The sequence below is a fragment of the Antennarius striatus genome, chromosome 2 (assembly GCF_040054535.1).
Source record: "Antennarius striatus isolate MH-2024 chromosome 2, ASM4005453v1, whole genome shotgun sequence".
Lineage (NCBI taxonomy): Eukaryota > Metazoa > Chordata > Actinopteri > Lophiiformes > Antennariidae > Antennarius > Antennarius striatus.
Genome location: NC_090777.1, coordinates 11,692,416 through 11,705,265, shown reverse-complemented (window position 1 = coordinate 11,705,265; position 12,850 = coordinate 11,692,416). Strand labels below are relative to the sequence as shown.

The 12,850-nt window shown below is 39.3% G+C and overlaps 1 protein-coding gene across 4 annotated transcripts in view; it reads right to left on the bottom strand.

Moving 5' to 3' along the window:
* Positions 1 to 12,850, bottom strand: part of ptpn11b (protein tyrosine phosphatase non-receptor type 11b) — a 36,499-nt gene that overhangs the window by 15,027 nt on the left and 8,622 nt on the right. For 3 of the 4 annotated variants that reach the window (XM_068333932.1, XM_068333931.1, XM_068333934.1), the window contains exon 2: positions 5,919 to 6,041. In XM_068333932.1, the coding sequence (XP_068190033.1) occupies positions 5,919 to 6,041 (123 nt within the window). Of the gene's footprint in view, positions 1 to 5,918; positions 6,042 to 10,788; positions 10,833 to 12,850 lie in introns of those variants that run through there. The other variant, XM_068333933.1, reaches the window with a different exon arrangement.

Below are 12,850 nucleotides of genomic sequence, written 5' to 3'. Positions count from 1 at the left end.
ACTGGGATGATCAAATAATCCACTAGCTTTTACAGAATACAAGCTATAAAGTGTCAGGGATTTAAAAATATTGATCCATTTTTATCTAACATAGAATGTTATTTACTTTAAAAACAAATCTCAAAGCAGCTCAATATTATCTTCACACTGCAGTTTTAAGTATTTGGTGGAAAGTTGTTTTGTGATTGTAGGAAAAATCAAAACTGCAGGAAACTCCCAAAGACGGATAAAAAGAAAATATTTGGTATTACATGGCATTTTCAGAGGTGTCTGGCTGGTTTGAATAGATGCAAATAATCTGAGAACACACAGATGCACACACGCACGCACGCACACACGTGCACAAGCACACTCGAAGCAAGTGAAAAACACAGCTCAATAGCTTGATGTTAAATATTCTCGTTTTACCCTTTTAGCTCTTCAGTGACTTCATCAGTCACATTTCTGGTGAAGAACTAAACAAAATGTCCTCTAAACATATTAACACAGAGGTACACAGAGTTTTACAGACAGGAGAGTGAGCCAGGCAGTCATTACTATCTGACCTTCAGGCTGAGATAATACTGCCTCTCTGCAAACTCATTATCAGCTAATGGTCATATCAAATGGCACAAATCCTATTTCCTTCCTCACTTTTCTTGCTGTCCTCACGAACATTGCATTTTTCTATCCTCCCCATCTACTTTAAATAGTGTAAATCCTTTTCTCTGGTCTTGCAGTCATCTGTCTCATGTCTCTCCCTCCATCCTTTTCTCCCAGTACTTCCTGGCAATTGGCTGTTTGGCAGGTCGCCACAGGTCTATGGGCTCAGTTAAAGGCCTGTCATCAACTCTCGGCCAAATCCCTCTGTTCTCCCAGAGTTTAACACTATTATCTCTGAAATGAACCAAACATGCCCCATTAGGTTTCTATTCACTTTCCTGTACTGTCCTCTTTGGGACACTGACAATATTTAGGAATCCATGGAGGCCTTCTTTAATAAAAGAATATATGGTGCGAGGTCAGCAGCTCCTCTGTTGAGATCTGGTTTATTACAGTCTACTTCATTACATGACATGTGACTTTAGCTTCAGATGACATTAGCTTCTTTTTTTCCCCCATGTTTTTTATGTGAATCAGAAACACGATTGGATGTTGCTTTCCACCATTACACAATCTAATATTGTTTTAGTCATAACCGAGCTAGCCTTTTGATAAATACGGTACTTCAGTCTATTTCTGAAGCTATTCTAGGAAGAGACCAACTATAAGGCAACTACATGCGTGGCTTTTTACGGGACCATTAAATACGTAGGCAACTTGCGGATTTTTTTGCTAAAAAACAATTTATGCAACACAAATGTTAGTATCTACTAATGTCTTTGTTAATGGTCCTTTGTCTCACCAATGGTTCTATAAAGATATCTCCTCTATAACAGACTCTGTACCATTCCAGGCAGTTGATGCTGTTAACACCTTATTGGTTTTTTCAGTACAGCGAGCCGATAGAGCAGAGAGATATATCTTAAAAACATCTCTATCTTGTTTTAGGCCTTTATAAAAGAGCTACATAAACGACCCTCTCAATCCATACCATCCACTACAGTGAAGCAGCCCATAGTACCCTGCAACATCATTCCTCCACACTGTGGGAAGATCCATCTAAAGATGACATTTCACTCTACCCCCTGAAAAAAAACTACTGTACACAACAAACTCATCAGTATGACTATCCTCTCTTCCTGTGGTGAGCCTAGACCAGTGGAAGGTGTGGTGGATCCCTGCAGTGGAGGAGATGACCCACCTGGTCTGTGTTAACTCCTTGACCAGCCTGATAACGTACATGGATGGCAACAACATGGATGGCAGCAGTATTTTCCAATAGAACTTTTGAATTTTTGTAGGGACTATGAAGTACAACTGTACATCGTCTCACCAGCAGCAAGTCCAAGTCGATCATCTATGTATTCCAAACATCATGTGACAGATTCATTTTCCAATTCAAGTCGCAGCCGTTACACAGCATTTTTTAAAAATCTGTTAAAATCTACCCTACATTTAGTTGTTGATGTCATTTAATCCCATTTATGACACAAAATTCAAATTTGAGAATCAGCAGTAATAAAAAGGATTTAACTACACAAAAGATCACATTTAGACCTCAGCTTTACAGCTTTGTTGTACACAATAATCTCAGTAAACAAGGATATATTTAATACATTTTAAGAAATCCACAAATCTATAAACTGTTGACTTTACTCAACAAAACAAAAAGAGTATACATGCAGTATGTCCAGGGAATATACAATGTATTAGTATTTACTGCTGTCTATACTTCGTCGATAATGGGAAGAGACCCTACATAATATGAATACTGTATATAAAAGGAGGATAGGTTTGTCCTCTTGAACCGGTTTGAACCGATAAAAACTTCAGAAGCCTCTTGGATCTGAGGTGAAACGTCTTCAAGAAACTTTCTTAAAGTCCGGTGGATTGATTTAAACAGTTTAGGATAATCATGACCTGGTTAACTGAGAACCTGCACAGACAAGTACAGGATTATGTTTTCTCAACATTCTAGCAAGAAAATACTGAGCTGTAGTAATTAACAGTTTTTAGGTCAGTGCAACTCAAGCAACTCATACACTACTAAAACAAAGCACATCATGCAGTCCACTAGGAAATATACTGCTTAGAAAATGCACATAAATACGTACAAAGTCTAAAATATATAAATTATTCCCTGCTTTGCCCTCAAGCTACTCCCAGAAACATTTTTCACCCATTGCTGGAAGAGAAATTTCTTTTACCATGCCAGGCTACTGATCACATCAAAGCTGACGAGGGTGTGTTTTAATTTCCTTCTTGTTGATCTCTGCGGTTCTACTCAAGGATGCATTTTTTAGACCATATATTAGGTCAGTGAGCTCCGGGACTCAGAGGTGTCTTTGAACTCTATACATCGTCTATTTTCTCAGGTGAAGTAGTCATACTTTTGATGGTTAGTGTGAAATTTAAGGTCTGCAAAGTCAGACAGACAGAAAAGATTTTAGTTTTATGATAACATAAAGCCATGATGGTTGTGTCTTTGTCCTCATTGAAATTCAGAAAAAGTAGGGGTTGAGGTGGGATGTCAAAATAGTCACCGTTGTAATTAGGATATTAGTGAAAGTTAAAATCATGACAATAATAATGATGCTTTTGATTTAACTAATACAAAAAAATCTGATGCCTGGCTGCAGGAGAAACACATCTGAGTTATCTTTGACTGGCACCATGAGATAGAGAAAATCAATTTGCTCTTTCAAATATATCCTGCAAAATTCTCTGTTAAGATTGCCGTTTAAAGTCCTCCTCAGGGACTGTAATGTATAAAGACCATCAGAAATGAAAAAATATGAGCTGGCTGCTCTCCTTACAAAGTTGGCCTTAGAAATAAATTATGACCAAACTTTTTTTTCTTCAAACTTTCTCTCTTAATGAGTTTTATGAAACTCTGAAATTATTACAGTTTGGTAACCCTTAAAAAGCTTTCATTAGTGTGTTCTACAGCAGTAGTCCGCCTGACTACTCCTTCCTCTAATCACCTAGTGGCTGAGAAGAGAAGTGGTGGAGATTTGAAAAGGAGAGGAAGAGAGGCTGATGGGGCAGGAGTAATTTTGTGTGCGTGTGTCTGTGTGTGTGTTACTTAGCTAAGTTTGAGTTAGCATAACATGCTAGCTTAGATTAGCTTCTGAGGATAAAGAAGTACAGTATCATGAAATTATCTTCAATATTTTGCTATATTTGCTATATTTTAACAATAAAGACCTGAAAAACCTGAAATATAATTTTGATTTTTTTATACTCTTTATTTTTTTTAACTTATGGAGGTGTACCGGAGCTGTAAAATGTGTAGAGTTAGAGTGAAGTCACAAATACAGTAATACCTCTGTACTCGACCATAATCCGTTCTGAGGTGGTGGTTGAGCACCGATTTGTTCGAACACCGAAACCAATTTTCCCATAAGAAATAATGGAAAGTATTTTAATCCGTTCTTACCATTTAGAAACATACCTAAAATATTATAAGAATGTGTATCTAAACAACAATGAATACGTAAATGTGCACAAGCAGTACATGATAAAGATAAAGCATTATAAACCATTTTGTATAATTTACTTACATTTCGGAGAGTGGTTGATGGCACTAGCGTCATCATGGAAGGGGAATCCCCTCCATGATGACGCTAGGTAACGCGCCTCCAGGGGTTTTCTCCCTTCTCTCTCTCTTCCGTGGAGGTGAATCTGGTTGGGCAGTAGCCTTCCTCTTTTCTTTAAGAAGGAACCTGTCCATTGTCAGTTGCTTCTGCTTCAAGATAGTGGAAATGGTTGACTTTGCCATTTCGTACTGCGACGCGAGGTCGGACACTCGTACACCACTTTCATATTTTGCTATAATTTCCGTACGTCTTTGCGTACGTAATTTGCGTACGTGTTACTCCGCTGGCGGTCTGAGTCGAACTGATGCTTACCCGCTGGCCGAGGAGCGCGTTCGGGTCGACTCGGCTAGTCGAGTACCGAAAATCTGTTCGGGGTCCGATACATTTTCTACTCGAATTTTTTGGTCGAGCACCGATTTGGTCGAGTATAGAGGTGGTCGAGTACAGAGGTATTACTGTAGGTCCATTTTTGTGGGATTCGCCACAGCAGTTCAATGATTTACTAACAAACAGTATATATAATATATACACAAACAGTATATGTAGTATATATACTGGTTGTAGTTCCTCCGTTCTGCAGTCTATTTCTTTTAAAATGAAAGACAGGTGGATCTGAGGGTTACAGGTAAACAATCAAACTAAAATGATTAATATGACTTGAGTAAAAATAAATATCATTTATAGCTGTAAATACATTCGGTCCTTATGATTCAGAGATTTTTATTTACCTAAAGTTTGCAAAGCTTTGCTAAAACTGGTAAGCACAAGCTTCTGTTCATAGCACATCAGCCAAGCCTCAGTGTTATGAATCGGTCCTTTTTAACTCAGATAATCAGATGATATCGCTTAGAAGGAACTCCTCTTCCCTCCTCCTTCCTCTCTGTTTATTGTGACCTACCTTTTCTAGCAACTGGTGAGTGTGAGAACGTTGACCTCTTGACCTCAGTGAGTGTATGTGTGTTTAAGTCAGCTCGGACCACAAGCTGTGACACCACCACACCAACCATCCTGTGTTGTGTGATTTATGACATACTGCCCTACGCAAGCAGGCTAAAGGCATTGAAGGTCAGAGCCATAACGGTCCCTCACTCCATAATATTTTAAAAAGCAACTGTCAGCGCAACTCCGCTGCCTCCCTTTCCTCTGATGTTCTCTACACTCTCTCCATTGAAGCTCAGCCACAGTAACAAAAGAGTTTGGGCTGTCTTCCAGGCACTTGACCAACTGATGAATCTCTTTATAGTGTTCGTTGCCATGGACAAGTCACACTCTCTCCTCTCATCTCTTGTTTTCAGCTCTCTGCAATCACAGCATGTTGGCCACCCCTGCTTCAAAACTCACATTCTTTGTGAGACAACACATTTCTCAATTAAAGGGAAGAAGACAATATATTTTATGGCTTGAATAAAATGATGTGTCATGGTATTACAGCTCACATCAGACACCAAATGAGGATTTTCTAGTCCTCAATGATCCATAACTCACAAAGAGTAGCTGGCTTGGACTGAATGTTAACAGTCCAAGAATTACGTTAGGGCTACTAAGCATCTGACATAAGCACTTTGGCTTTTGCGTAATTTTTCAATCATTCGGTACCTCTTAAAGTCTCTCTTTAAATGGAAATTCCCATATAATTGCTTGAAATGTTCAGTAAATGTCTTAATGATTACCCATATGAGAGTAGTGATGTTAAATGGTGAAGATATGATGAATGGTAAGTTGTCTGTGGGGACTTACCTCACAGATAGGGTAAAGTCCCCTGGATTACTCTTGCTGGGCCGAGCCAGGAAACTGCCATGGACACCCCGGGTCAACAGGAGCTGCTCTGCCTCGATTCCGGTGATGTTGGGGTGGAACCACCTAAAAGCAGTGAAAACAGGACAAATAAGGACATGTTGAAATAGTGACCAGGGCGCAACAGTCTACTGCAAATCAATTTAAACATAGCTTGCTGATGGAAGTACCAAAAATGAGCAAAAAAACCCCCCATTGTGGATTCACCACTTTATTGAGAACAACTCCAAAATTCAATGGATGGCAGTTTAGTTTGTGATTAACCACCTTGCTCTAGAATGTAGAGTCAGAATGACTCTATGACATGCAAATACATTTTTATTTTTCATTTCATGTAATTTTCAACATTTTTTTAATATTCTTTTTATAACTGTTAAAATAAAGCTGCCATAAAAATCTGAGACTGTTAATTTATTTCTAGTATTAGAACTGCCAAAATCAGTGGGGGATCAAATGCTTAACTCCTCCACTGTATATATATATAATATGCATAGTCCAAGTGAGAAGACAATTTCCTCGTTAATGGCAATAAAGAGTTTAATTTTTTAACCTGCTTAGGTTCCGTACACGAAGGCTGACCACCTCGTCCTGACCGTAGTCTCTCAAGGATAGCATAAAAGATAAAGTGATCCCTCTCTCACGGTAGCAGCATCGCATCATTCAAGCATTTTACTGCCACTGCTGATGTGTTCTTAGCTGGTTTAAGGGCTTAGCAATATTGAATCCTCTAATAGGTACAGTACGTCATTGATCAATAATTCTGCTTTTTAAGGTTTCATTTTGTCACTTCTACAGAGCCCTGAATTGAGTTGAGGGAGCAGCCTTTTTAAGTTACCCATATAATTTGAGTGATGTTCATACATGCAAGACATTAACCCTCAGGTAAGGAATGAATATTATAGTCTTACGTAAGGTATTATCAGGAACATGGATATGAGTTCAAAATGGAGCTGCCGCTCATTCATAAAGGAAAAAAACAGACAGAAAAGCCTATAATAATAGGCTATAATAATTTAAACATAGTTAATAGCTGTTAATCATATGCATTGTATTTTGATGTTGATTGCATGGTGGGTGCTTTTTTATGAATATACAAAAACAACTAAACAGATTTTCAGAATCATGTGCCCAAAGCTTGGCCATCAGGATCAACAGGAAGAAGAATTTTCAACAGGACTACAAAGTTTATTTAGATAAGTATTGACTGAGGTAGTATATAGTACCGCACAGGCAACCATTTTATTAAACAAAATTATTATTTAGAATTTTGGTTCATGTTAATATCCCACAGTTTTATGTGGCGCACCCGACAACAAAAGATAGGTCCAACACTTTTCCACTTTATCTCATGGTATGACTGCAAACACTTCACAACAAAAGCACTGCTAAGAATTAAAGGGTTTCGCTGGCTGGAACACTGGAGGGCTTTAATCCAAAATGGATGCTGAAAGTGTTGAGTAATTCAGTGACTTCAACCAGTTTAATGGAGGGTAGCTTTGAAATAGATTTTGTACCAAATTAGGACCAATTAAATGCTACTTAGAAGACAAGAGAATTTCGCAGAAAATAAAGCATAAGTCTGTTTTTTGTGAAGCCATGTTTTCTGCTGACTAGCTGAGGAAAGATGAGTGATATTATAATGCAATTATCATATGTTCCATCCAAAAAACAGTTTCTAAATTGCTGTTCTAAATATTTCCAATGATCTGGTGCTGTTTTTTGGTTTTGAAGAATAGAAATAATGACAATGGTCACACTCTATGGTCCAGGAATTATAAAAACACAAAAATAAAGTTTTTTAACCCATGATTTTTCTGTGTGGAAAGAAGCGCGAGTGTAAAGGATGATGATTAAGAGTGGGGGACACATCACAACACCATCACCTGAATACACCCAAAAACTGAAAGTGTTTTTGTGTAAGGGATGATGCAAAGCCATAAAATGAAGATACAAGACCCAATTTCAGTCGAGAAAATTTGCTGTCACCTCTGAGCAGTGAATCCAAAATTACTCTTAATCTATCAAACAAATATAACACAAAAACACCACAGACAAATAGAATGTCTGTCTATGTGGGATTTATCTATTACTCAAACTGACAAAAATTTCAGTTTAAATGAGCTGCCAGGACCATTAATTAAAACTGAACTGAAAAGGCTTGAAATTACTTCTTGGCAGCTAAATAAACTTGTCAGGAATGCATATGCTTTGAAGATGAGGATGTGGACATCGTTTGCCCTGCACAGGTGAATCAAAGTAATGCTAAGTGCTGGTCAGTCACAACGCTGCCTGACCTGTACAGGGTTCTCATGGAGGAAACAGGAGGAGGAGTGCAAGAAGAGGCAGATGAGGGGCCACACAAAGAAACATTGAATGTGTAAATGAGTGATCATTAGTACTGGAGGACACTCTAGTCAAAGTAGATGATATACTGTAGAAATCAGAGCAACGCAGAATCCTGGTCTTGAAGAACTAGCCCAGCTTTAAATAAATGATTTGATCAATAACAAATAGCACCAACATGAAGTTTGGACTGTTTCAAACTCAATCCCTAGACTGGATCAGCTCACAACTGACCGTCAGACCAAACCAAACATCTTTCCCAGACTGGAACCTTAAACCCGCCCCTGGTGTCCTTAAAAGGAACACTGCCCTTCTTGTCATTACAAGAGCCAAAAGAAGAGATTATAGGAGTAACATTACAACTGATAAATTGTAACAGATTATAAGGGGATTAGTCATGAAAGCAGGAAAGGAATTAGACAGTGTCCTGTCTGTGACATCACACATATCTCTGGATGTTTTGCTTAGAGGCTGGGTGTTTCAACAGAAAGGTGTTGCAGACAGACAGGAAATGACTAACATGGAAAGAAAGGAATAATGTCACTAAACTGAATCTATTGGTGATGCAGTCATGGTATCTTACCCTGAGATAGTAAAAAAATACTCATCATGTACACTACTGTACATGATGCTGCATAGTTTTCAATCATGTCCTACAATGGCTAAAATTTGACAGGCGGGCCAGCTGTGGAGCAGTTGGATGGAGTGTGTATTTGTACTAATGCAAATGTAAAAATCATTATATGAATGGTTTTGGCCTTCAACAATGGGCTGTAAATGGACCGCGGGCCGTAGTTTGCCCATGCCTGGGTTAGATAGTGCTTAACACTTGAGTGAATGAAACGGGACTGAACATGGTTCAAGTACCACTCTTGTTATTTGCAGTTCACATTATTTTTCTACATCATCTGAATTTCAAGCAGATTGCCTCTTTAGGGTACATCTGTTTCCATATGTTATTAACTATATGGCAGACTAAATATTTGGGTCGGTGATGTATTAAAACTTTTCCAATCAGGTTGAAAACAATTCAAGATAGACGTTTTCAAGTTTAAGTGTGTGGTTTGCAGGGGTGAAAATGACAACTGACATTTTATTTTATGTAGCCCAATTTCAAACTCCATGAAAAAAGTCACGCAGGACCAATGATTCAATTATTCTAAAATTATCAAAATTACTAAATTACTAAGTACTACATTGTAAAATATCACCAGCATCAAAGGAGTGGTCCAAAAGTATAGGGGTAACCTGTTGCACTTTTTTAAAACTGCTAACATATGGCTATCTTTAGCTTTGTTTGTGGTTGTACGTACAGGTGATTGATCATGGGGTGCACTCACCACGCCTAATAGTACACAGATGAACACTCAGCAGTCTCCTAGTAAAGATGGCAAGACACCACGCGACCTGAACACTAGAATGAGAAGGGACAACCACTGATGCTGGTGATGACAGGGGTTACAGGGTGAAGATGATTTACAGAAGCCACGACCAGAACTGTGACACCAAGAACAACGGGCAGCAGCAGCAGACAGCAAGCGACGGAGATAGAGCCAGGCAGAGCACAGGGCAACAAGTGCGTCATATATTAGTTGTTTTCACATAAATAGGTGATATAAAAAAACAATAAAAACATTTTTCATAAAGATGCATTATATTTAATGGGACAGGTTTGTGTAAAATGCCAATAGGGGATCTAAAAAATTCAAAGCCAGCAGCTAGTGTTAGTTGGAAGTTTGTGCTATGGGCATAATCAATATCGGCGTTGTTCCAAATAATTTATTTGACAATAGTTGTGTCCACTTTTTATGTTTTTTTGAAAAATACAACAGTAACTGGAAGCCACATTTAGGTTTCTGTGTTGTGCAGCCACTTCAAGGTCATGGGTGTCAGCTGCTGGACAGATTACTCTGGTATTGTTTTTAAATCCTGCACAGATTCATACGGAAAACTAATAACAATGACGAAAAATGCCTTGTGTCACTAATCCATACCTAATCCTTCATCACAGCACTGCTGCTACTCGTCAAATCATCAAAACAATGGAGATGGGATGGAATGAGGCATCAAATGCTGAACCAGTTCTTCAAATGTACACAAGCAGCAAATACTGCACAACTCTCCCCTCATCAGGTTCACAAATAGCTGATGTCAGGGGGTACCTTCTCTTCAGAGTCCTGGCCTCCACACACACTCTTCTCTCTGACAGCCTTCTTTACACCAAGCCCTTTGTACCACAATATCTTGTGCTTGTTCCCTACCAATGCAATTCGAACAAACACATGCATACACACACGTCTGCACAGCCAGGCCTCGCAAGTTCATAGTGCAGCACTGGTTTTTGCGCATAAATGAAACAACAGCAGAAATAAAGGCATTTATTTTGGTAACAAGATGTGTTAAAAAAACTGTGTGGGTTGTCCAAAAGTTGAAAATAAGTGAAAGTTCATTTGGATTGTTTCTGCCCTACCTCACCATTCTGGTCGAAGCCTGTCAGAGAGCCTCGCTTCAGCAGCTTCAGAGTTTAGTAATCCAGCCCTGTACAGAGTTACACGAGAGCGGGAGGCAGGGAGGGGAGGAAGATATAACGTCGAGGGGGTGGGGGGCGTTTGTAAAAGTGTTACTGGTTTATAGTGGCAGACAGTAAGAGAAATGACAGAAGCTGGGGGGGGGGTTGTAAGAGTATTAGAGACACAGACAAACACAAATGAAAAAGAAAGGGAGAGAGACAGAGGGAGAGAGAAAGAGTGAAGGGGGCAGGGACCTTTTAATCTGGGATTTGGACGAGCGTGAGCAGGCCTGATACCAGCACCCATCAGCGCTATCAGTCCCCCACCTTCCCCCTTTCCCCAAGCCTCAGACCAATGTGACAGGCTCTGGCAGTCCAGCTCAGCCGGCCTCTCCTCCAACTGCCTCACCTTCTTCTCTGCCCGCCAGACCCTGAGAGGACAGCGGCTGTCTGATGGCTCCGTTCCAAAAGCCACTGTTGATCCCAGATCTAAAAGAGCTGTCTGGCTGATAGGCCAGGTCAAGGTGCCAGGCCTCCGAGAGCTGAAATGTTGAAGGCTAAATGCAACAGCCATGTTGCCCGTACAAAGAGATTACACCTAATCGCATGTGGCATAGTTACATCGGATCATAGTTAGACCCTGCCAAGCTTAACCTCCCAAATCCAGCCAATTTAGCATTATGCTATTAGGCTATTAATTTTGCAGGGGTGGGAAAGGCAGCTTTGCTGAGGAGTTAGAAAGTACATTTACAGGGCAGAAACATATCAGTATTAACATGCCATGAAACGTCAGCTGAACACGAAAGCTAGGCCACCAGCTCACCGTGATATCAGAAAAATCAAATGAAAATGTTCTAGGTTGTTTTGGAACCTAATACACCCTGCTACTAAAGCTGCAACAACACAAAACCAGAACATTTTAAGAGCTCAAGCCAAACTACTTACAAACAGGTTGTAAATCTAGAGCACAAAGTCTGTTTCAAAATGGCACTACAACAGCAGGAGAATGCAAACTATTGCCAGACATGAACATTTCTGTATGAAGAAAGGCTGGGATGAATACATTAGCTAGCAGAGCCAATGTCCACCCCCACCTCAGACGTTATGGTTTTGCCTTTATTGTTTTAGTTGTCTTTAGGCAGGATTATCCAACAAGGTTATGAACCGATTTCTATTAAATATTGTAAATAGGTTGGGTAAAGTTTACCATACCATTGGATTTAGATGGTGATGAAGAGTACCACTTCTCCTACCTGAGGACATGAGACTACTGAGGAGGTGAGCTTTGAGATTTGTTTAGAAAATGAATGAGTGCCACAGAAGGAATAAAGTGCAGTGAGCTTCATAAAGGAAACATCATAGAGAACCTGAGATACCTTAGCAGAGGTGTGCAATCTGACTCCTGTCTAGTTGTCCTTTATTTAGAGGCTGCCTTCAAGGAACACAAAAGTTGCTTCTAACACTCTTATTCAATAAACTTGACCAAAAGCATAAACAGAAGACACAACAGAAAGAGGCAGCAAATATAAAAATAAAGATTATGACATGCAAATTTATTTTCTCCAGACCAGTATTATTCAAAACTTCAGAGTTATGTATTTGGACTTGGAAAATCAAAACTCAGGTTGGTTTAGGCAAGTAGAACTTCTTTGGTTTGTGACATATCTATGAAAGTATATAACTCATCAGAACATTTTTAAAAAATTAAATGCGGACAACGGGCAGTCTTTTTTTTTTTTTTTACAAAGGACCGTCGTTTTACTGGATCTTTAGACATGCCATGTTAACGAAGATATTTGCTACTGTCTAATGCTACTGTCTGTGAGACCATGATAATGTCAAGCAGCATAAATTCACATTTTTATAATATTTTTTTCCAAGATCCTAGAACCACTTCACTAGGATGCTTTCAGGGAGAGCCCTGAAAAGCATCTCAGTAACCCCAAATAAAGGAAGCTACAAGTTAACCTGCACCTTTGATATTTGCGCATAACACTCTCTCTATGAAGGCACAGATTTTGTT